This window comes from Osmerus eperlanus, chromosome 15 (genome assembly GCF_963692335.1).
Source record: "Osmerus eperlanus chromosome 15, fOsmEpe2.1, whole genome shotgun sequence".
NCBI lineage: Eukaryota > Metazoa > Chordata > Actinopteri > Osmeriformes > Osmeridae > Osmerus > Osmerus eperlanus.
The window spans coordinates 15,654,119-15,680,537 of NC_085032.1; the positions used below are offsets into that span (position 1 = coordinate 15,654,119).

General features: G+C 48.8%; 1 protein-coding gene across 1 annotated transcript in view; it reads right to left on the reverse strand.

Moving 5' to 3' along the window:
- Window positions 1–15,667, reverse strand: part of LOC134035380 (myosin-9-like) — a 35,377-nt gene extending 19,710 nt beyond the window's left edge. The window contains exons 1-14 of the mRNA XM_062480374.1: window positions 15,521–15,667; window positions 14,944–15,111; window positions 13,350–13,544; window positions 8,175–8,258; window positions 7,852–8,010; window positions 7,537–7,620; window positions 7,240–7,407; window positions 6,716–6,958; window positions 5,750–5,980; window positions 5,013–5,243; window positions 4,317–4,418; window positions 4,081–4,178; window positions 3,794–3,980; window positions 3,048–3,273 (exon numbers count right to left, since the gene is read on the reverse strand). Coding sequence (XP_062336358.1) covers window positions 3,048–3,273; window positions 3,794–3,980; window positions 4,081–4,178; window positions 4,317–4,418; window positions 5,013–5,243; window positions 5,750–5,980; window positions 6,716–6,958; window positions 7,240–7,407; window positions 7,537–7,620; window positions 7,852–8,010; window positions 8,175–8,258; window positions 13,350–13,544; window positions 14,944–15,111; window positions 15,521–15,667 — 2,323 coding nt within the window. The remainder of the gene's footprint in view (window positions 1–3,047; window positions 3,274–3,793; window positions 3,981–4,080; window positions 4,179–4,316; window positions 4,419–5,012; window positions 5,244–5,749; window positions 5,981–6,715; window positions 6,959–7,239; window positions 7,408–7,536; window positions 7,621–7,851; window positions 8,011–8,174; window positions 8,259–13,349; window positions 13,545–14,943; window positions 15,112–15,520) is intronic.
- Window positions 15,668–26,419: the final 10,752 nt, after the last annotated feature.

The following is a 26,419-nucleotide window of genomic DNA, read 5'->3' on the forward strand; positions in this document are numbered from 1 at the left end:
TTGACTTCCTACAGCTGTGTACTGTAGATGTTTTTGTTTTTGTCTCGCGTAGGCTACAGCGTTTCAGTGAGCAACACTGGTTTGAAACCACAGGTAATGGTAATTTCACCCACAAATCGTTTACTTGTAATGTAATGTCATAATAAATCCTACAACGAAAATGTATTTGTGAGGAATGTTTATTTTAACGATTGAAAACAGATGCATCATAGACCACTGTAGTATGTGTTGCCCGGGCAACAGAGGCTAATGTCATGATGCTAATACTTCAGTGAAATAGTAGACTACTGTTTCCGAAAGTAGATGTACTTCCTTAATAAAATCAGCTTATATTGTACATTACACGTCACAATTGTGTGTCATATCACAAAGTAAAATTAGTAAATAGTTATCACCCTGGCCTCTTTGCTTGTGGCGTTTCTGCAGCTGCCTTGCAGTAAAGCAGTTAGCTTAGCTATCTCCCAGAAGTTAATGAGCTGCTAAACTAATGTTCTGCTAGAGGTAGTCACACGAGTTTTCGTGACGTTAGTGACGTAAGTAGCGTCATTGACTGTGGCTAGCAAGTTAGCCACCGTTAGCTTCACTTTTCGCAACAAAAACTTAATTTCCACTTAAACCATGCAACGGAACGTAAATCCCAATAGAGGCAACTCAATCGCTACCAAGACGAAACTTTTGACACCTAGGTTGTCTATGTAGGCCAAATATTGACTGAGTTTTAGGGGGGCAAAAAGAATAATAAAAAGAATAATATATATGTGAGAGAACAAAGGTTGTGCCCTTGCCGAAGGCAAAGCACACCCAATAATAATATATATGTGAGAGAACAAAGGTTGTGCCCTTGCCGAAGGCAAATCACACCCAATTACACAGTTAAAGAAAAATTGAATAAACTTCAAAGTTGTCTGTAATAATAAAAAATTAAAAAAAGATTTAATTAAATGAAAATATGAAATGTGTTATTAACGTATGATGAGGAGAGTGGTTTTAAATGAGAAGATATCCATGGACCTCAGATAAGATGTTGATGCTCTGCAATCTGCTCCCTGAGAGCTCTGAAATTGGCTTCTGTTAAAGTGACAGAACCATAGATAATTGATAAGCTACTGATCTGATATGTCAGAATGTACATCTTGGCCCCAACTGCCATATCTTATTATTGATTGATTCAGTGATCAATTAAAATGTAATAGATTTTTGCCCGGTGCGTCATTTCTACCGCAAATAAAACGTCTTTTGGTTTCCATTTCCTTTCTCTTCCTTCCTGTCCTCTCTTCCTTCCTCCTCCTCTCTTCCTTCCTGTCCTCTCTTCCTTCCTCCTCCTCTCTTCCTTCCTGTCCTCTCTTGCTTCCTCCTCCTCTCTTCCTTCCTCCTCCTCTCTTCCTTCCTGTCCTCTCTTCCTTCCTCCTCCTCTCTTCCATCCTCCTCCTCTCTTCCTTCCTCCTCCTATCTTCCTTCCTGTCCTCTCTAAGTTGATACATCAGTCAGATCCCAGCCGGCCAATCACAGCCTCTCTGCATGGACGGGAGGAGAGATAAATTATGTTTATGGAAGGTATAGCTCAGCGGTTAGAGTACTTGACTGCAAATCAAGAGGTGGCAGGTTCAAATCTCCCTGTAATGTATGTCTTTTTTTGTCTTTGGATAAAAGCGTCTGCTAAATTAATACTTTATTTTATTATTATATAATTACATTATATAGTATTTTTTTATATGATTAAATGTAAATATGTTGGTACAGGAGTATTTATTTTTAGTATTTTATTTTTATTATTTCTATTCTCTAGCTATAGGACCTATTTTTATTCCAAACAGCTCACTCAAAGAAATATTTTATGAAATGATTTCACTCACTTAAAACATATAAATGTCTTTCAGTCGTGTCTATCCTTCTCTCCTCCCTCCTTCTCTCCTCCCTCCTTCTCTCCTCCATCCTTCTCTCCTCCATCCTTCTCTCCTCCCTCCTTATCTCCTCCCTCCTTCTCTCCTCCCTCCTTCTCTCCTCCCTCCTTCTCTCCTCCCTCTCTTCAGTCTGCTGTTTGATGCGCTTCAGCTGTTCTCTAGGTGCTTCGATCATCCACTTGACCTCTCCGGGCACCCACGCCATCTTATCCTCCTCTCCCTCCACCCCCTCTCCTTCTACCATCTCCATCTCCCCTCCCTCCACCTCCATCCCCCTCCCTCCCCCCTCTGTCTGTCTGGTTTCACCAGAAGCATCGCTAAGTAACCAGAGAAATCCTTCATCTCTCATGGTCTGTGGAAGCATTAGGTCTTGGTTTGCTGATGTGAAGCGGGAGAGAAGGCTTCTGAGGCCCGGGGAGACATTTCTGCTGTTGTCCTTAGTCTCTCTTTACCAAAGAAAGGCCGTGTTCTGTTAGTTTCTCTTTAATGAAGTGGGCTCAGTCTGGCCAGGCTAGCAAACACTGGCTGCCACTGAAAGAGATCATATTCATCTCTCTGTGGACAAAAGGTGTGTGTGCACATTCGAGTGTGTGTGTGCTAATTAAAGCTGTGGGACTTGGAGGAGCAGGGTGCGTGAGAGTATGTGTGTGTGTTTGTGTGCTCTCCTGGTGTGACTGCAGATGTGTACGTTAATTCTTAATGAGACATTCCAGCGCCCAGAGAGATACTGCCATGCCATCCCAGCGTCAGCCAACATCTACAAAGACCCACAACATCACCCCAGAGCTCTCTCACACACACACACACACACACACACACACACACACAAACACACACACACGCACACACACACCAGATCATTATAGCACACCTCAAGCAGCACAGTGGAGAAGACCTCAGTGTGTGTGTGTGTGTTGCTCACTTGCTTCCCTGTCTTGCCTGTGAAGCTTGAGGATGTTAGCTACACCTTTCACTCCTCATCAGGTTCAACAGGAAGATATAGTACATGGATATCCTGTCAGTATAATACGAGCAGTGAAGACTGTCAGACAGACAGAGAGTTAGTCCGACAGACAGAAAAATAGGACAGGAAAACAGACAGACAGACATACAGAACGGTAAGCAGTCAGGTGAACACGCAGGTACCTGAGTGTGTGTGTAGTGTGTGGAGCTCCCCTGTCTCCTCCCTGTGCTGTCTGATGTGACACCTGAGCCTCTGGTTCTGCTGGTCGGTGCTCCTCCTGTCTCTCTCCTCCCTCTGCACCTCCTCTCTGGCCTCCTCCAGCTCCCTGCTCCTCCTCTCCAGACATGCCCTGGTCTCCTTCAGGTCCTCCTCACACCGCTGGAGCAAAGCACCGCGCTCCTGCACCTCCTAAACAGAGACAGGCACACACACACACACACACACTGTGTTCCTAACTGGCAGTGCTGTGTTGGCACAGTGCCATGCTAGCGTTAGTTATCTTGCCCCTGTCACCAGCTACGCTCATTTGAATATTTAGTGTCCCTCTCGCGTCTTAATTGGAGTCAATTGTGCCAAGATCTGCACCGTTTGGCACTTTAATTAATGAAGGGGTAATTTGTTTCTGTCGGGCAATCAGGGGAGAGGGTGAGGAAGGAATGTGTGGCCTGTGTGAATGTGTGTGTGTGTGTGTGTGAGAGGATGTGTGAACCTATTGCGCACGTTTGCTAAGTTGCCATGTTGAGAAGAGAGGGAGGGGGATTTCCAACGACAAAGAAAAACAAATGGCATGCTTTACAGGCTCAAATGGTTCTGTTATAATCGGAGTTTTTTCACAAAATAACAAAATCAGAATAATAAAGCAATAAATTATATCATTAATGAATAATAATAATAATAAATATATTTAACATTGACTAAAGAATCACACCTGTTCTTTCTCTAAGCAGCTGTTGCGAGCCGTGTCCAGCTCCAGACCCAAGCGTGTCACTTCCTGCTGCAGACATGTCACTTCCTGCTGCAGGTGTGTGTGTTTGGCCATGTGTGTGTGGTGGGAGGCGGCCAGGTCAAGGTGTAGAGACTGCAGACTGTGCTCTAGCCCCGCCCTCTCCTGGGTCCTGGAGACATAGTGACAGGTGATGATGTGTGTGTACGTCTGTGAGTGTATATTTGTGTGTGTGTGTGTGTGTGTACGTCTGTGAGTGTGTGTGTGATTACTGTCTCTCTAGTTCCTCTGTCTGGTGAAGACCTTCTGCTCTTGCCTGGATCAAGCTCTGCTGACACTCTGCTAGACGGTCTGCCTGTTCAGTACAGCGCTGAAACACACACACACCCACACGTTTACACAGTGTTCCAGTTCCTACCTCTGTCTCTAGGTCTGTATCTAAGTCGCTCTGGGTAAGAGCGTCTGCTAAATGTAAAGTTATATGGTTGGGAGTGTCCAGCTTGCTCACCCTCTGCAGCAGCTGCCTGTGTTTCTGCAGGCTGCAGAACTCCTCATCAGAGTAGGAATGCTTGCTCTGGTAAGACCTCAGAGATCCCTCACACTGCCCCACCTAGCAGAGGAGAGGAGGAGGAGAAGATAAAGGCAGGAGAGGAGGGGAGAAGAGAGAGGAGGGCAGAAGAGAGAGGACGAGGGGAGAGGAAGAGTTTTGACATGCAGGACCTCCATATATACATCCAGTCAACCAGTCTGACAACCAGTCCTGGTAGGACATAGAGATATCACTGGTCTGACCTCCAGTCCTGGTAGACATGGAGATATCACTGGTCTCAGCCACCGTGAAACCAGCTCTGGATGAGCCCCACATTCAAACTCATTAGGCCATGTAGTAAAGGATAAATACAGCCATTCTTCATATGGCTAACTCTTTTTATAACGCACATATTAAATTTGATTAGATTAAAATGACATTCCACCAGCGTGACCTTGGATGCTGCAGTTAAGTTCATCCAAATTAAATTTCTCTGTAATAAAGATGATTCATTTGTTGCCAGACATTGTAAATAGTCTCCGTCTTGGGAAGATGACAGACACGCACGTGCCACATGTACACACTCACGTGCACACAGACACTTTGCTGAGATCTAAGATGAGCACCTAGGGATTATGTGTGTGTGTGTCTGCGTGCGTGTGTGTGTGTACCGACCTGCTGCGTTACAGAGTCTAGCTGCTGCTGCAGAGCTGCTATCAGGCCCTCACACTGGCCCACTCTCTCCTGGCTCTCCCTTAGAGCACTCTGATTGGACTGCAGCTCGTCCGTCAACTGCTCCAGGGCCTCCTCAGAGCTCTCCCATTGGCCAAGCTTCTCCTGGTACCGTCCCTTCATCTCGGCTAGCTCTGCCTTAATCCCGCCCACTTCCCTTTTGGCCTCCCCCAGCTGCCAATCCGGAAGGAGAGAGAATTTTTTTATATACATTTTTGGAGAAAAAATAAATTAAAATCTTCAGGTGTACCTGGTGTGTTTCTCTCCAGGTGTACCTGGTGTGTGTTTCTCTCCAGGTGTACCTGGTGTGTTTCTCTCCAGGTGTACCTGGTGTGTGTTTCTCTCCAGGTGTACCTGGTGTGTTTCTCTCCAGGTGTACCTGGTGTGTGTTTCTCTCCAGGTGTACCTGGTGTGTTTCTCTCCAGGTGTACCTGGTGTGTGTTTCTCTCCAGGTGTACCTGGTGTGTGTTTCTCTCCAGGTGTACCTGGTGTGTGTTTCTCTCCAGGTGTACCTGGTGTGTTTCTCTCCAGGTGTACCTGGTGTGTTTCGGTGTACCTGGTGTGTTTCTCTCCAGGTGTACCTGGTGTGTGTTTCTCTCCAGGTGTACCTGGTGTGTCTCTCTCCAGGTGTACCTGGGGTGTTTCTCTCCAGGTGTACCTGGTGTGTTTCTCTCCAGTACCTGTTGCTGACAGCTCCTCAGCTCCTCCTCCAGACCGTCTCTCTGCCCCTGACGCCGCTGAGCCTTCTCCATGGCTGCAGAGTACTTCTGTCTAAAGATGGCTGCCAGGTCCACCTGCTCCTCTGCTCTGGAGCTGGTCTCCTTCAGGTCCTCCTGGACAGAGGCCAGCTGCTTGTGAAGGAGGATGATCTCTGCGTTGCGCTTCTTCAACGAACCCTCAGATACCTCCACCTTCAACAGACATGGTTTAAATCCGCCTCCGTGCGTTGGTTTGGATAAAAAGCATCTGCCAAATACTGTAAATAAATAACATAACAGCTACCGGTACACATCCAGCAGTTCCGGCCACACCCTCCTCAGGTCCTCGTTAAACAGCAATGACGACAATCCCAGAAAGGGAAAGCGATTAGCGATCGCTCAATATTCCCCTGCTCGAATCCAGGAGGTGAAGTCAAACTAATCCCAGAGTTACACTAAGTCGGCGCTCACCTTGGGCTGTGGCAAGTCGAGACTAGGGCTCAGGCCCGGTTTATCCCTGTTAATCCTGCTCTGAGAGGGATGAGCGCTGAGGTGGAGGCGGCTGTGTTAATGACAGCAGAGGAGCCAGGAGACTGGGAGCTTCACTGGAGCTATCCTCATCTGCCTGCACTGGGGATTAACAAGCAGGAATGCTGCTGACTGGCTGACTGACTGACTGACTTTCTGCCAGTCTCCTTGACTCCCTGTCTGACTAGCTGACTGTCTGCCTGATTCTCTTCCAGGCTGACTAGCTGACTGTCTGCCTGATTCTCTTCCAGGCTGACTAGCTGACTGTCTGCCTGATTCTCTTCCAGGTTGACTAGCTGACTGACTAATGTCTGACTGCAGAAACGAAGCACGGTTGTTTATTATAATGTGCCCTGGGGGTTTGTGTGGTCTGCATACAACACACACACACACTCACAACACACACACACTCCTACTCACCTTCTCCCCGGCCTGCTGCATCCCTGCCTCGGCCTGGCTCAGTCTCTCCCTCAGCCTCTTGACCTCTAATCCCTGCTCCCTGACCCCGGCTTGGGATTGGCTGAGCTCACAGCTGACCTGCTCTAATTGGCTGTGGAGCAGGAAGTTCCTCTGGGTCCAACGCTCGGTGTCAGTCCTGTGAGCCTGCTTAACTGCCTCCAGGTCAGAGGTCATCTGATCGATACTCCCAGCCTGGGACTTCACCTGGAGAGAGCAGGCTGCATTCTGTGTGTTCTTAAGGCTGTGTGTGTGTCTGTGTTCTTAAGGCTATGTGTGTGTGTGTGTATTTAAATATATAGATATTTTCGCACATTTGTGAATCTTTTTTTTTATGAATACTGCATAGCTGTTGCGTGCCACGTCCCAATTATTTTATTGCTCAGAATGACCTTGTGTTATTCTGTCCAATAAAAAAACATGAACTTTGTGTGTATGAGTGTGCGTGCTCTCGTGTGTGTACAGTATGTGTGTGCGGTCAAGCCCACCTGTTGCTGGCTGGCGCACACCTGCTTCTGTAACTCCAGTCGTTCCTTCTCTTCCTGGTTCCGTAGCTCCGCCCCCTCTCTGACCTTCTCCCAGAGATGACACGCCTCCTCCTGCTGACCTTTGACCTTCAGGTTCAGACGGTTCACCTCTGCCTCCAGCACAGCCAGCTGACCAGAGGAGACAGCACACTGTAAACAAGCACACACACACACACTCTCACACACACTGTCATACACACACACACACACACTCTCACACACACTGTCATACACACACACACACACACTTTCACAAACCTCTTCAGGGGAACCTTGATGCATCTGTTCTGCTGTCCTCAGTTGGGTTCTGAGCTGCAGAATCATCTGGTCTCTACTGCTCACCTAGATACACACCATACTTCATGTCAACTACACAAAATGTAACACACGCATAACTGTGCAAGCACATACAACACATAATGTAGTTTTATTTTTTGAAAAAATAATAATTAAATCATATTTGTGAAAATAAATGATTTGAAAAAAATTGAAAGTTTGTGTTGTGTGTGAAAAGAAAGTTTCGAACGGTTGAAAACACTTTTTTTTCGTGTCCTTCTCTGGTGAAACACACACCAGGTTGTGAGTGGCGTGGTGCTCGTCGCTGGTGACAGCCAGGTGGGTCTCCAGCGTGTCTCTGAGCTGCCGGAGCTCTCTGTTCTGCTCCTCCATCTTGGATCCTGTCAGTCTCCTGTCCTCCTGCAGATCCTGCATTAGGGCCTGAACACTGAGCAGCTGGGCACACACACACAGGCACACACACACACGCACACACACACGACAAGGGATTGCAGCTTTTCAAAGATATGTTGAAAAGAAACGTACAGAAGGCCATGAGTGAGTGAGTGTATTGTGTGTGGAGAGTGTTGTGTGGAGTGTGTTGTGTGTGTGACCCTCACCTCGTCCTGACAGTCAGAGTGCTTCTTCTTACACTCCGAGAGCTCCTTCAGCAGCGACGCCATCTTGGATTCTCTCCTGTGGATCTGGACAATGAGCGCGGTAAGGAACGAGCCACGTGATCTCTGACCTCGGCAGTGTCGTCATGGTAACGACGCCAGCTCAGCACCTGACCTGGTGTCTGTGAGAGAGTCGCTCGTGGTCGAATGATAAACGAGCACTTAAGTGTTTGTTTACACTTCCTCTTCTGATTGTGTGTGTGTATGTGTAAGTCTGGTCTTCAGTTGGCTTGACGACAACCTTTCCTAATAACCCTCTTTATATGCGTGTGTGAGTCTGAGTGTGTGTACCAGTGTGTGTGTGTGTGTTCTCTCCTTCCAATAACATCTTCAGTCTTCAGCAGTGCGGTGTGGCAGATTGAGTCTTTAAATGAGATGTTAGTTTCAATCAGGTCGGCGCGGAGAGAGGTCTGCTCACACCCTGGAACTAGACCAGAGGACCCCATCACACCCTGCTCACACACACCCTGCTCACACTCACCCTGCTCACACACACCCTGCTCACACACACCCTGCTCACACACACACCCTGCTCACACACACCCTGCTCACACACACACCCTGCTCACACACACACCCTGCTCACACACACACCCTGCTCACACACACCCTGCTCACACACACCCTGCTCACACACACACCCTGCTCACACACACACCCTGCTCACACACACACCCTGCTCACACACACACCCTGCTCACACACACCCTGCTCTCACACACACCCTGCTCACACACACACCCTGCTCACACACACCCTGCTCACACACACCCTGCTCACACACACCCTGCTCACACACACCCCTGCTCACACACACACCCTGCTCACACACACCCTGCTCACACACACACCCTGCTCACACACACCCTGCTCACACACACACCCTGCTCACACACACACCCTGCTCACACACACACCCTGCTCACACACACACCCTGCTCACACACACCCTGCTCACACACACCCTGCTCACACACACCCTGCTCACACACACCCTGCTCACACACACCCTGCTCACACACACCCTGCTCACACACACACCCTGCTCACACACACACCCTGCTCACACACACACCCTGCTCACACACACCCTGCTCACACACACCCTGCTCACACACACACCCTGCTCACACACACACCCTGCTCACACACACACCATGCTCACACACACACCCTGCTCACACACACCCTGCTCACACACACCCTGCTCTCACACACACCCTGCTCACACACACCCTGCTCACACACACCCTGCTCACACACACACCCTGCTCACACACACCCTGCTCACACACACCCTGCTCACACACACCCTGCTCACACACACACCCTGCTCACACACACCCTGCTCACACACACCCTGCTCACACACACCCTGCTCACACACACACCCTGCTCACACACACCCTGCTCACACACACCCTGCTCACACACACCCTGCTCACACACACCCTGCTCACACACACCCTGCTCACACACACACCCTGCTCACACACACCCTGCTCACACACACACCCTGCTCACACACACACCCTGCTCACACACACCCTGCTCACACACACCCTGCTCACACACACCCTGCTCACACACACCCTGCTCACACACACACCCTGCTCACACACACACCCTGCTCACACACACACCCTGCTCACACACACACCCTGCTCACACACACCCTGCTCACACACACACCCTGCTCACACACACCCTGCTCACACACACCCTGCTCACACACACCCTGCTCACACACACACCCTGCTCACACACACACCCTGCTCACACACACACCCTGCTCACACACACCCTGCTCACACACACACCCTGCTCACACACACCCTGCTCACACACACACCCTGCTCACACACACACCCTGCTCACACACACCCTGCTCACACACACCCTGCTCACACACACCCTGCTCACACACACCCTGCTCACACACACACCCTGCTCACACACACACCCTGCTCACACACACACCCTGCTCACACACACACCCTGCTCACACACACCCTGCTCACACACACACCCTGCTCACACACACCCTGCTCACACACACACCCTGCTCACACACACACCCTGCTCACACACACACCCTGCTCACACACACACCCTGCTCACACACACCCTGCTCACACACACACCCTGCTCACACACACCCTGCTCACACACACACCCTGCTCACACACACACCCTGCTCACACACACCCTGCTCACACACACACCCTGCTCACACACACACCCTGCTCACACACACCCTGCTCACACACACACCCTGCTCACACACACACCCTGCTCACACACACACCCTGCTCACACACACACCCTGCTCACACACACACCCTGCTCACACACACCCTGCTCACACACACACCCTGCTCACACACACACCTGCTCACACACACACCCTGCTCACACACACACCCTGCTCACACACACCCTGCTCACACACACCCTGCTCACACACACACCCTGCTCACACACACCCTGCTCACACAGGAAGAATCTCTCTCTCTCTCTCTCTCTCTCTCTCTCTCTCTCTCTCTCTCTCTCCTCTCTCTCTCTCTCTCTCTCTCTCTCTCTCTCTCTCTCTCTCTCTCTCTCTCTCTCTCTCTCTCTCTCTCTCTCTCTCTCTCTCTCTCTCTCTCTCTCTCTCTCTCTCTCTCTCTCTCTCTCTCTCTCTCCTCTGTGGTGAGGTGTATGGAGTGTGATGGGCTGAGTGAGAGCTCGTTTGTAACTGTCTGTGCGATGGATGGAGTTAAGATGGCTCCTTGACCTTCAACCCACTCATCAGCAACCTGGCTCGAATGACGCAGTGACACACACACTCACACACACCCACCCACCCGCTCACACCCACACCCACGTGTGCACACGCACAAACTCGTTCACGCACACACACACACACGCTCGGAAGAGAAGCACTGTGAAGAGTAATCCAGCTCTCCGCCTCATGCTGTGTCCTGCAGGCTGCTTCAGCGTGTGGGATCCTGTGTCCTCACAGTGAGCAGCACCTCCCAGCTCCACAACCCCCCCCCTGGCTCTGTCAGACCTCACATCCCCTCTGTGACAGCAGTCAGCGATTCATCTAAAACAATACGATGGTATGTGTGGCAGACAGAGGGAGAGTGAAAGACAGAGAGAGGAGGAAAGACAGATGAATGGAGAGAGAGCTCCACTCCCAGTGTAGCATGTGACAGGATGTGTCTGTGTTGACACACACCTGAGGAGCCAGTGTCATGGCAGAGATCCTCCTCAAGCTCAAGCTAACTGGGTCAATCACAAACTTTTAGGAGAAACTTTGGAGTGTGTAAGTGTGTGTGTGTGCGTGTGTGTGTGTGTGTGTGTCCAGGCACGTTGTGAAGTGTCTCAGTTCATACGGGGTAAGATCCAATATCCAGGGTATTTTAAACTCAATCAACATTTAGCGCACACACACACACACAACTCCCTACCACTGTGCATTTGTCACACACTAAGAGGAGAAATCCCGTTTGGCAGGAAATGACACCATCAAGAGTAGGAGACAAAAGGGGCAAAGAAGAAGAAAATGACAGGAAGAGGGAGAAGAGACGGGGAAGACGGGGGGAGGGGGGGGGGGAGGGGGGGGCAGGGGGGAGGGAGATGAGAGACAGATGTGGTAACTCAGTATTCTAATGACTGATGTTGGAATATGGAGGTTAAAGTGACTCAAGCTCTGTCTAGGTGTAACAGTTACTGACTGAGAGAGAGAGAGAGAGAGAGAGAGAGAGAGAGAGAGAGAGAGAGAGAGAGACAGAGAGAGAGAGACAGACAGACAGACAGACAGACAGAGACAGAGAGACACACAGAGAGAGACAGAGACAGAGAGACAGACAGACAGAGAGAGACAGAGAGACAGACAGACAGACAGAGAGAGAGAGACAAAGAGAGAGAGACAGACAGACAGACAGACAGACAGACAGACAGACAGAGACAGACAGAGAGACACAGAGAGAGAGACAGAGACAGAGACAGAGAGAGACAGACAGACAGACAGACAGACAGAGAGAGAGAGAGAGAGAGAGAGAGAGAGAGAGAGAGAGAGAGAGAGAGAGAGAGAGACAGACAGACAGACAGACAGACAGACAGAGAGAGAGACACAGAGAGAGACAGACAGACAGAGAAAAGGGTCAGAGAAAGAGGGAGAAGGAGAAGGAAAAAAGAGAGAATAAAAACATTTAAGAACACAGAGAGAAAGAGAGACAAAGAAGAGAGAGAAGAGGGAGAGATTTCAGCTGAAGGAAAGACAAGTATTCTGAGTATTTGTTCAGCTGTGCTAATGTTAGGACATTTACGGAAGAAAAAACAGTTACTGTTCTAAAGCATTCTTCTGCTCCCCCCCCCCCCCCACACACACACACATTCAACAGGATACAGACAGTAGCAGCATTACAGCAATCTGTGTGTGTGCGTGCATGTGTGTGTATGACTGTGCATGTGTGTGTGTGTGTGAGATGTGAGATCAGAGGGGAGGGTTGTGTGTGTGAAGTAGGACCAGATGTGGAGCAGAAACCTGATCTGGACAGAGAGTAATGAGTGGACTGTTGACTTAACAAATCCACACATGCAAATCCCCCCGGGTCATTACTGGCCATGGGACTGGGGCCAGGCTGTAATGCCTGTTCTGACCTCTTAGAGAAGCCTCTCCATGCTTGTTTACATGTTTCTGTACATGTTTACAGGTCTATAGCTCAGTGGTTGGAGCACTTGATTGCAAATTTGCAAGAGGTTGCAGGTTAGAAACCTCATGAAAAGCATCTGCAAAATGAATGCAGTAATCTTTTGTTGTATTATTTATATTTTAAGTTAGTTTACATGTCAGCTCAGAGTGTGTGTGTGTGTGTGTGTGTGTGTGTGGATGGATGTGTGTGGATGTGAGTGTGTGTGTGTGTGGATGTGTGTGGATGTGAGTGTGTGTGTGTGGATGGATGTGTGGATGTGTGTGGATGTGTGTGGATGTGAGTGTGTGTGTGTGGATGTGTGTGGATGTGAGTGTGTGTGTGTGTGTATGTGTGTGGATGTGAGTGTGTGTCCTCAGCACACAGCTGAAGGAACGTGCTCCACAGTGTTGCTCCTGAGCGGTCCTTGTGTCAGTACCTTCTTGGCGGCGGCGGAGCGTGTGTTGGCCAGCTGCTTCTGGACTCGCTCCAGGTCCTGGATGTTCTGGAGGAGCTGGGACTGGAGCCTCTGCCGCAAGCCTGCCTCCTCAGCCAGCCTGGCCCTCACCTGGTCCACCTCCACCTGGTCCACCTCCACCCTCATAACCCCCACCGTGTGCTGACTGGCCTGGATCTGGGGAGGGGGGGGCATGACAGCCCTTGATACAGCTGGCAATACAAACCTTTATACAGCTACAGTAGAATACAGCCTGTCGACAGCCTGTCTATAGACCGTCTACAGAGCTGGCAATGCAGGCTGTCTATAGAGGTGGAAATGAAGGAAAACACACTCCACCAGACACAGCCACGTGACCCTGCATGACCCCAGTCGGCACTAAACAGGGGACCAGTCCAGTCCCAGAGACGCGTCCTTGAGCGATACACACTCACACACATGGAGAGATGTTTGTTTCAGTGGCGTACACAGTGCAGGGTCACTGGAGGTCTCACTCCCTCCACACTGACTGGATTCACCCTCCTAACTCACCTCCTCTCCTTTAAGGTTTCCTTTTATATTCTTATTTTATATAAATCTGTTTTATACCAGATACAGTGAATACCATACATAGTTTACACTGCCCTGTGTGACCCTGCTCGTACAAAGGGATAGGCCTCTACAAATAACATTGGATTGCTGTAGATTAAATTGTTTAATTTATTGTTTAAGAGCCAATATAAAAAATATAAAAAATGGAGCATGTTTGCATGACATGTACTGGGATGTTTCATTGCGTAACTGTTATGTGCATGTGAAGTTGAAGTGGTCTGTGACCCACCTGGAGACAGCAGATCCACACAGCAGGACTGCTCCATTCATCATGAGCACTTCTCACTAATGCCCTCATTCATTACTCTACTGTCTCAGAGGAACGGCCAACCACAGAGAGATCCAGAGATGGGGGGGGAGAAAGAGGAGAGGGGGCAGGGGGAGAGAAGTGGGTCGAGGGGGTGGGGTGAAAGGAGAGAGAAGAAGAGAAGAAGAGAGAAAGAATTAGAGAGAAACCTCAAGGAATGGAGGAAGGCAGAAAGAGAGAAAGAGGGATGGAGCTAAATTTAATTCCTCCCTTTTCTGGGACTAAATGCTGTTCTGTAGAGCAAGGGGGGCCAACCTGACCGCACTCTCAACGAAACAGAAATTGAGGGCGTGTTTTATGAAATATGGAAGGATGGAGAAGAGGGAGGAGGGAGAGCAGATGATGAAGTATACAGGGGATTCAAATAAGAACAGATGCCCACATGCACTTGACAGAAAGATGCTCAGTGGTGCTTGTACATCCTCACAGGCAGACGGCACACTGATGATGTCATTTGTGGTCATGTGTGTGTTTAGGTCAGACCAGTGTTGTGCACATGTGCCGGATATGTGTGTGTGTGTGTACCTTGTCCTGGAGCAGGGCCAGAGTCTGTTGGAGGTGTGTGTGTGTGTGTACCTTGTCCTGGAGCAGGGCCAGAGTCTGTTGGAGGTGTGTGTGTGTGTGTACCTTGTCCTGGAGCAGGGCCAGGGTCTGTTGGAGGTGTGTGTGTGTGTGTACCTTGTCCTGGAGCAGGGCCAGGGTCTGTTGGAGGTGTGTGTTGTCCTGGGTGAGCTGCAGGTTGTGGTGTTCCTTCATGGTGAGGGTCCTGCTCAGGGACTCCTGGGTGGTCTTCAGCGCTGCAACATCTTGTAGAAGATGACTCAGTCTGTCCTCTCTCTCCTTCAGCTGCACGCACACACACACACGTTAATATAACAGTTCTATATTGTGACAGCGTCCTCATATAATCAGCAAGACCCTCACCCTCTCTCCAGTCAACAGAGCGAGGCAGCATGGGTGAAATCACAAACAAGTAGAACACTGCATATGTTAGCAGATGTCAAGCAACAACATCGGGCAAAGGGACCCTGCATCGTAATGTTAACGTTAAGGGACGCAGACAGCGGCTGAACTTCTGAACTGTGTGTGAGTGTGTCAGAGTGTGTGTGTGAGAGTGTGTCAGTGTGTGTGTGTGTGTGTGTGTGTGTGTGAGCTCATCGTCTGTCTGGCCTCCTCTTCTCCTCACTAATCTAAGACAGGACACTCGTGCAGCTATAGCACCATGCTAATGATGACACACACACACACACACTACCTGCAGTACAGCATCTTCCTGGGAGTGTGCTGCTCTCTCCAGCTCCCGGGCCGTCTCCTCCAGGAGAAGGCTGTGAGTGTGGACCTCAGCCCTGGCTCTCACACAGCCCTCCTCAGCCCCTCTCAGATCCTCCTCCAGACCCCTCATCTGGAACACACACACACCCCAGCAGGGACCCCGACAGGGAGGGGGGGGGAGAGAGAGAGCGAGAGCGAGAGCGAGAGAGCGAGAGCGAGAGAGAGCGAGAGCAAGAGAGAGAGAGAGAGAGAGAGAGAGAGAGAGAGAGAGAGAGAGAGAGAGAGAGAGAGAGAGAGAGAGAGAGAGAGAGAGGGAGGAGCTACTTGTTTATTATTACACACACCACAGGGCTGTTCTTGAGCGAGTTGTTTCATTGTTCCCCAGCAAAGACCACTTCCAGTGGGCTGAACATGTTGACTATTTGGTGGTTCAGGACCTCCATATAGGTGTGTGGCTTTGAGAGATGATAGACACACACACACACACACACGCACATAAAGACACACAGACAGACACAGACATACAGACAGACACAGACACACAGACAGACACGGACACACAGACAGACACAGACATACAGACAGAGAGACAGACACACACACAAAGATACACAGACAGACACAGACACACAGACACACAAGAGACAGACACACAGACAGACACAGACATACAGACACACAGACAGACACACACACAGACAGACAGACACAGACATACAGACACACAGACAGACACAGACAGACACAGACAGACACACACACACACAGACACACACAGACAGACAGACACAGACATACAGACACACAGACAGACACAGACAGACACAGACAGACACACAGACAGACACAAACACACAGAAGGTGGACTTGCCTTATTTGTGGCATCGTGTAGCTGTCTGTCTCTCTCCTGCAGGTGGAGCATCACTGTGTGGAGATCCCTCTCTGTATCTCTCAACTACAGCAGGGAGACAGGGAGACAGGGAGGGAGGGAGACAGGGAGACAGGGAGACAGGGAGACAGGGAGGGAGACAGGGAGACAGGGAGACAGGAAGATGCACAGAGGGAGATGAAGGGAAGATTGAACAACGTGGAAAAAATATGATAGCATGTAGGACTTCTTATGTTATACTGTCTATTTAATAATGAGCACACACACACACAAGCATGCTCACACCCTCACCTTCCCAACTGCTCCCCCCCTCACCTTCATAACCATCTCCCTCACACACACGCTCCCCTCTCTCCCTCACACACACACACACCTTGTGTGAGGTCGTAGAGGACTTCCCAGCCTGACAGGAGCTCCAGTATCATCTCATCATTAACATCTCTCTATCACTCAGCCAAAAGAGTCACTTTAAGCCATTTTCCTCATCCTAAATCCTCCATATTGGAAATGATTAACACTTCCCGTGTCTCTCTGTGTGAAGGCTCAATTCTCTGTGGGCTGCAGGGCTCAGACAGGAAGTCCGAAAAAGAATCTCAGTTCGGTGAATATTTTTATCAAATGAGTGCTTAAGTCTGGACTATCATATTAGCAGACCCCCATTGAGAGAGAAGCCTTTTCTGATGAAGTTTCATTTCTTTGGCAATCAAAGTCCCACTCACCCCTATCCCTCAAGGTCCCCCCTGCTACCCTCCCTCCCTCCCCCCCTCCCTCCTCCCCCCCTCCCTCCTCCCCACATTCTCTCCGTCGAGGCGGCGGTGGAGAAGCTTGTGCAAATCCTTGATTGGCCGAAGTCTATCCTCAGTAGGGGATTAAAATAGGAAAGAGAGGTAGAGAGAAAGATGGAGATAGAAAGAGAGAGATATGGAGAGACATAGCGAGAAAGATGGAGAAAGAGAGAGAGAGTGGGGGCAGAGAGAAGGGGGAGAGAGAATGAAGGCTGGAGATGGATATAGAGAAAGAGGAGATGGCTGATCTAATAGAAGTATAAAAAGCCAGGTGATTTGGGACAGGTGTGGGTGGCGGGGGGGTATGTGAGGACTAGCAGGCTGATATTAACTTCTAATAAAAGAGAGATGAGAGGCCGACTAGGGAGGGCATGTGTTCACCTGAGGGAGGATCACCCCCTATGCAACCTTTCACTGTAATATTCACCCCCCCCCCCCCACACACACACACACACACACACACACTGTGTGTACACAGTGTGTGTGTGTGTTACACTGACTGTAACTGTTAGCTGCTCCTGGCATTCTCTAATCCCTGCTCTCCTCTCTCTGTCCCCCCCCACACACATCCCTTGTGATGTGGGGGGTTTGAGTTGTCAGCACCTGCCTGGTCGTCGGTCAGCCAACGCTGGACCTGGTCGCAAGTCTCCCGGTCCTGTCCTACATCTATAAAGTTGAATAATGGATTTTGGTGTTTTAAAAACCCATCGACACTGTATGACTATGTTTAGCCTGTGTTCTGCTCCTCTCTCCCACCAACCGTCTCTGGAGGAGGGGATCCCTCTCTGAATTGCTCCTCCCAAGGTTTCTTCCATTTTTTTCTCCTGTTGAGTTTTTTGGGAGTTTTTCCTTGTCTTCCTTGAGGGTTTAGGTTGGTTGAGGGGCAGTTCTATGGGCATATGTGAAGCCCTCTGTGACATGCTTGCGTGTAAAAAGGGCTATACAAATAAATTTGATTTGATGACACACAGTAGCCCTGCTCACTCAGCTGCTCCCTCACACACACAAGAATGTACAGTCACACCAACACACACACACACACACACCCCCACACACACACACTCTCTCCTGTGTGACAGAGAGGGATTGGGGTCCCTCTCCACCTTCATCCAGCACGCTGGAGAAGACAGCCATCAGATCATGAAGACAGGCTCAGAGAGCCACACAATGAATTAACTAATTAGTCTAACGAGCCCTTTAATGCCGAGCTGTTAGGGCAGCTGATAGGAATACATTAACAAGCTAATTTAATTAAACAGGTGCTGATTTCACAGCTGCCTCACATCTCAACTACACGCGCGCACACACACGCACGCACACACCCACACACACACACACATACACACACACCACCTGTAGGCTCTCTCGCCTGTGTGTGTGTGTCATGGCTCTGATGTCTCTTTCAATGAAGCCTTGGCACTCGTCCAAAGGTATAATGAACGATATGCAGATCAAGTGGTGCCTGCCTTTCTCAGTCTCCCTTGTTTCTCTCTCAGTCTTATCCTCTCCCCCTCCCTCCCTCGCCCCCCTCTCCCCCTTCTCCCCCTCCCTCCCTCGCCCCCCTCTCCCCCTCCCTCCCTCGCCCCCCTCTCCCCCTCCCTCGCCCCCCTCTCCCCCTCCCTCCCTCTCCCCCTTCCTCCTCTCCCACTCCCCCTCCCTCCCTCGCCCCCCTCTCCCCCTCCCTCCCTCACCCCCTCTCCCCCTTCCTCCTCTCCCACTCCCCCTCCCCCTCCCTCGCCCCCTCGCCCCCTCCCTCGCCCCCCTCTCCCCCTTCCTCCTCTCCCCCTCCCTCGCCCCCCTCTCCCCCTTCCTCCTCTCCCCCTCCCTCGCCCCCCTCTCCCCCCCCGTTCGCAGAGCGGCCATCTTGGACTGCGTGTGGAACCCGTCGCCCGTCCCACCGCAGCCACGCACATCTGCTCTCCTGTCACCATGACGCCACACAGCACAACGCCGCCATTCTGTTTATTTGTGAAAGACGAGCACGAAGCAACCTCTCATCCGGCAGAACTTCTAACTATTAAAGAATTAATTTGAATTATTTCCTGATCTCAAATGATTTGAGATCTTTGGTTTTAATTGGAAAGAGGGTTATCAGGAGCAACAAGCCCTGAGGTGAGAGGAGGAGAGAGAGAGGAGAGATGAGCACAATCAGACAAGCTATTCAACCCTGATATGAAACTCTCTCTCTCTCTCGTTTACTCTCACACCCGTACCAGCGTGCATGGTGGCCTTAATCGTATACACACACAATTCTATTCTTACTACTTTTCTACTTTACGTACAACATGCACGCTTTCGATAAAAGCGTCTGTTAAATGAATGAAATGGGAACATAAAATATTTTTATCCACAGAGGGTACACTTTCTGCCTAACTATCCCCAAATATGTCCCAAAATAGTAAATACGCTTAATATTTAAATTGAGAAAACTGGCTAATCTAACAAATTTGCTGGAAATACAGTTTGATGCATTTACAACTGAACTGTTGTCGAGCAAGTAATAAGTTGGTTCTATACCTCGACTAGGAAGCCTTGCGGAACGTGTCGCACTTGCTTTCTAATTCACAAGGCCTATATGGGTTGACTATGCAGTGGTTCTCAACACTGGTCCTCAGGTACCCCCTGGTCCTGCATGTTTTAGATATTTCCCTGTTCCAACACACCTGATTCAAATGAATGGTTGTTCTGCATAACTAGATAACGACCCATTCATTTGAATCAGGTGTGTTGGAGCAGGGAAACATCTAAAACATGCAGGACCAGGGGGTACTTGAGGACCAGTGTTAAGAACCACTGGACTATAGTATCCACTCCAATCGTCAGTAGCTGATAGACCAGGTGCTTTAGACAACTAGCTGTCTAACACTGTAAGTAACAGAAAAGCAGCTACAGTAGCGCACTACCAGTCATAATGTCATTATTTACCTTATTTATTTATTTTACCTGGAGAGACCGGCTCTAATCATAGTCCACTGTTCCATGCTTGGTGGAGCAAGCACTAACCGCTACAGTAACTAGGTTACTGTGGGGGGTTGCTAACCAGAAGAACAAAGCCATATCAAGCTACATATTATACATTTTCACCCTGGCCTGTGTCCTTTTGTGTTGTGTAGAGCTAACTAGTCTAGTAGTTTTGCTGTTCTACCAGCCAGTCAGACTGGTAATACAGTAACTCCCGGAAGCTAACTAGCTAGCTTACAAAAAGCAGAAAATATCAAACACGGCGACGCCATTGGATATAGCCAGCAATGTTTCTTGCGATACCACCCTAGGCTGTGTTTTTTGTCAGCTGTAGCTAGCTAAGCAGGTAGCAAAATGGCTTGAGACTTATATTGTTCTGGGTCTCCAATGAATGCACTGATTGTGCAGGCCTCGTTACCACAGCCATTGAAAGAGTTGCGACTCTCCAACTTCCATTGTAATTGAAGAATGTGCAAGTGATGCGTGTCATGGGCCGACCGAGGGTTCCAAACGTTGTATACTAGTTCCAAAGTTCAATCCCATTCGTTTTCAGTGTTTCCGAAGCACGTTAGCTGGTAAGTTGATCAAATGACTGTTTTTTTTTCTTCATATGTCAACACATTAGTGGGACTTCTTATCAATTTAGTTAATAGTGGTACTGGTATTTCATCTATCTTTTTCAATGGCTTTACTTGTTATAAATGTGCGATTCATGTGATGTGATGCCTTGACATTAGCCTGATGTGGTAATACCTTCATACACCGACAGATAAATAAAAAGATGCAACATTCAACACACACATTATCGAAGTATTTTCAACCTTGTTTCTCTCTGCCTCTCTCTGCCTCTCTCTGCCTCTCTCTGCCTCTCTCTGCCTCTCTCTGCCTCTCTGCCTCTCTCTGCCTCCTCGTCAGTCAAGGACTACTGCTTTGGGGAGGTGGATGGTGGTGGGGCTTAGCATGATATGGCGACGGCCTGCTGGACTATCATTGGCTGTATAAAATGCTGATGTTTGTGGTTAGATGAAGCACTGATTAATTGGCTGCTCCTCGACCCAAAGCCATGGTTGTCCTCTCCACCCTTCCCCCACGGGCCCTGAGCAAAGGACCAAACATCTAATCAGTTCCTTTTTTAATTTCTTAATAAGATAGGATCATTTTTTCACCTCATGTCAAAGCAGAACCCTCAAAGAAAATACCATCCCATCTCTTTTACAATGCAAAACAGGCTGTGGGGTGCTTCTAGCACTAATGACTTCCATTAGGTCTGGCTAGGAGATTTATATCAATTATGTTTTGAACTCAATGTTCCTGTAAGTTGTGTTCCATAGGTGAGTACAATATTTCAGTAGGCAGTCTGTAACACCTTTGGAGATATACAAAGTCAAAGGCAACAACAGTATGTGCTTACAGTGTGTGTGTGTGTGTGTGTATAGCAAGTATAATTAGGCTGGTGGATTTGGTATCAGTCATATCAGAGAGAGCATGAACTTATATTAATCTCTCTCTCTCTCTCTCTCTCTCTCTCTCTCTCTCTCTCTCTCTCTCTCTCTCTCTCTCTCTCTCTCTCTCTCTCTCTCTCTCTCTCTCTCTCTCTCTCATCTCTCTCTCTCTCTCTCTCTCTCTCTCTCCTCTCTCTCTCTCTCTCTCTCTCTCTCTCTCTCTCTCTCTCTCTCTCTCTCTCTCTCTCTCTCTCTCTCTCTCTCTCTCTCTCTCCTCTCTCTCTCTCCACACACACACACACACACACACACACACACACACACACACACACACACAGCCAGACACACACTTACTGCATTAATACAGTAATATTACATGGATGGAGAGGAGGTAGTATACAAGCATGTAAAGACTGACACACATAAGCACGATACACACCTGCACACACACACACGGGATGAGATGATATCCTATTCCCAAGTGTAGGGGGGAGGTGGAGTGTTGAGTGTGAGATAGGACTGAGCCATAAGCTGCAGCCAGAATAAGCAGCCCTGCTAAATCTCATATAGATATCCCATATACAGCCCATTATATATCCTGCAGCTTACACACACACACACACACACACACACACACACACACACAGTGTCATCACTCAATGTCCTGGCAGCAAATGAAATCACATTCCCTCTAACAATCTCAATCCCCCCATCCAGATATAACCTTACCCCACATCTCATTCTATGTCTTCACCAAATTAAATCTTATTTCCTCAATCGGTCTCCACCCTGAAATCTGCCTGGCCCCTTACCTGCCCCCCCCCCCCCCCACACACACACACACACACACCCCTCTCCACACCAGGTCCGACTTGTGCTTGCTGTCCTCATCCTTACACACTTGGAACCACCTTCAATCTGCCCTTATTTAGTGCCCTACCTAAAACCCTGAAACTCCATCATGGAACCCCCTCCCCCCACACACACACACACACACACACACACACACAGACACACACACACACACACACACACACACACACACACACACACACACACACACACACAGGCTTAGCCCCCCCCTCTCCATCTGACACAAACAGATATGCCTCAGTAGCAGCTCTCCTATAAAACACTTAATATCCCTGGATCATCACATTAGCCAGTATCACCTGCCACGCTGTCATAGTGACACACACGCACATACACACCCAGCCATACACCTCCCCCACCCAACACACACTCATATACCCCGCAGAACCACCCCCCCCCATCCCACCCCAATCTGCAATCTGCTCAAGTGAGGTCTGTATGATTTGGAAAAATGAGAGCAATAATATTGAAGGGGAAAAACAGCAGAGAGGATGTGATATGAGGTAATATAATAACCAGGATGGCAGATTATTAAAGCTTGTTGGCTGGATGATGCAGGATAATCAACACATCAGGCTAATGTCATTAGAGCTATATGAGAAATGGTATCGCACATGTGCTCTCTCTCTCTCTCTCGCTGTGTCTCTCTCTCTTTCTCGCTCTCTCTCTCTCGCTCTCTCTCGCTCTCTCTTTGTGTCTCTCTCTGTGTCTCTCTCGCTCTCTGTGTCACACACACACACACACACCGTGGTGCCCGTACACAGACATACAGTATGAAGGAGAACAATGTCTAGGCGCATGCATTAAGAAGCATACACACATCCACACACACGCACAAGGCCGATAGCTAGCTGTGAGTCAAAAGGACATTACTTAGTGTGAGAATCCCATATCCTCATTCAGCCCCTGATGGCCCTATTGATGGACAGCGGCGTGAAGCCATCAGTCACTTATGGAGTTTTAATTGGAGACAGCATAAAACGATAAACCCAGAAACATGCATGACTGAACACTGCAATGTAGCCCATTAATCATAGCCAGCTAGAGACAAGAGGTCCACACACACACACACACACGCGCAGACACACATCCACCCACACGTGCTGAGAGTACACACACACATACATATATACGCCCACACACACATGCACACACACAGAACAGAGAGAAGTGGTCCGGACACATATTCTGATGATAGATGACCCATTTAACTTTGATTTCTGAGAGAAATGAGCTTGCCAGCGAAACAAGAATGCCACACACACACACACACGGACACACACACATATGGACACACATGGACACACACACACATGGACACACACACACATGGACACACATGGACACACACACACATGGACACACACACACATACACACACACACACACACACACACATGGACACACACACACATGGACACACACACACATGGACACACACACACACACATGGACACACACACACATGGACACACACACACACACACAAAGGTGTAGCCTCCCAGGCATGTGCTAACGTACCCATGCTGAGATTCAAATGGGAACGACCGATTGTTAGACTGCTTAAAACATGGCCAATGAAAAACTGCTTAGCTGCACTGTTTTATTCTGTTTCTCTCTCTCTCTCTCTTTCTTTCATTCAAACACCTTTTCTTCCCTCTCTCCCTATTGCCTCCTTTCCTTTGTATTCTCTCTCTCTCTCCGTTTGTCTCCATCTCTCACTCTATTTCTTCACATTCAAACACACACATATTTATGTAAATGGATTCTAATGTGAGGATGATTTGCAGTGTAAAGCAATCATGAGTGAAGTCATTCATCAGTCGCTGTCTAACTATACACACGTCTAGTGGTCGTAAATATACCCCCCCCCCCCACACTACACACACACACACACACCTGCCATAAACACTGCACAATCAGATACAGGGCATAAATCAGAGAGAAAGAAAAAGCAGAGCTTAGGACAATCATAACACACACAGAGCTAGCAGTGGTACAGTACCATGTTGACTCTAGATGGGGTCTGATTGGCTGGCTGGGTCTGTGCTAGGTGTGTCATGTGACCTGAGAGGCCAGGAATGTGTAAGTGTGTGTGTGTGCGCAGTGTGTGTGTATGTGCAGTGTTTGTAAGTGTATGTGTGTGTGCAGTGTGTGTATGTGTGTGTGAAGTGTGTATGTGTGTGTGCAGTGTGTATGTGTGTGTGCAGTGTTTGTAAGTGTATGCAGTGTTTGTATGTGTGTGTGCAGTGTGTGTGTGTGTGTGCAGTGTTTGTAAGTGTATGTGTGTGTGCAGTGTGTATGTGTGTGTGCAGTGTGTATGTGTGTGTGCAGTGTGTATGTGTGTGTGCAGTGTTTGTAAGTGTATGCAGTGTGTGTATGTGTGTGTGCAGTGTGTATGTGTGTGTGCAGTGTGTATGTGTGTGTGCAGTGTGTATGTGTGTGTGCAGTGTGTGTATGTGTGTGTGCAGTGTGTATGTGTGTGTGCAGTGTGTGTATGTGTGTGTGCAGTGTGTATGTGTGTGTGCAGTGTTTGTAAGTGTGTGCAGTGTGTGTATGTGTGTGTGCAGTGTGTATGTGTGTGTGCAGTGTGTGTATGTGTGTCTGCAGTGTGTGTATGTGTGTGTGCAGTGTGTGTATGTGTGTGTGCAGTGTGTATGTGTGTGTGTGCAGTGTTTGCAGTGTGTGTATGTGTGTGTGCAGTGTGTATGTGTGTGTGCAGTGTGTGTAAGTGTATGTGTGTGTTCAGTTTGTTAGCTGCAGATTGTGAGTCCAGAAACTAGAGTTTGATGTGAAGGTGTAACTGAACGTGTCTGCTGGGTCTCCATGGGAACAAGCCTTGACTTCAGCTTAGTGAGCTAACACAGATTAGACACTCACATGAGGTCCAATACCAGAGATACCCCTAACCCAGTGCTCTCCCTCTCTCCATCTTTCTCTCCCTCTCTTTCTCTATCCCTCTCTCTTTCTCTCTCAATTCTTCTGTTGCCCAGTGGTATTGACTGAGTGTGTTGATATTTAGATAGATGACTGGCGTGTTAGAAATAGAAAAAAACTCAAACCCACACAGACACACACACACACAGACACACACAGCCCCTCAGCCCTCCCCTGTCCTCACATGCTTGGTTTCCCACTCTAATTGCTGTCATTCCTCTCTGTGTGTGTGTGTGTGTGCGTGTGTGTGTGCAGGGAAACAGGTCATCACAGTGCCACCATACCATTATTTCCATAAATGGGCAACATAGAGTATATGACTGTCCAGCACAGCCCAGCCCACCATGGTGGGAAAACACCTGTTTTTACAGTAAGGACACTGTAACCACTGTCACAATAACAGGCTGATTTGCTATTCGGTATTGGAGCAAGTTCTACCAGTATTTCTATGATGAGGATAGACTACATGTCTAGTCATCTGATGTCCACCTACAGACATGCACACACACACACACAGACACACACACAAGCATTCCCTCTGCTGTTCATTCTGAATCACAGCCTCTCTGCAAACCAATCAGCTGCAGCAATCTGCAGCCAGCACAGACACCTTATCAATCAGAGGCCACCGTACTGTCACACACATATACAGTATACTGACACACACACACACTATGTAGACACACACACATACACAGACAGAGATGCACACAGACGCACACAAATTCAATCATCTCTTTTTCCTGAAGTCCCTCGCCTCTTCCTCCTCTTCCTCCTCCTCACTGAAACTTTTTTCATCTCTGTCTTTTTGAGGCAAACATAGCCATGAAAGCCTTCTCAGTTCAAACTCATCCTTCTGCCACAGAGAAGTTGCATCCCTCATAATTATACTCGGTTATTAATAACACCGAAAAATATTAATCTGAGAGGTAAACACTAAGCGGCTTAAAGGAAAATTGCAAATAAATCAGATTATCCTATAGGAATATCCTCAG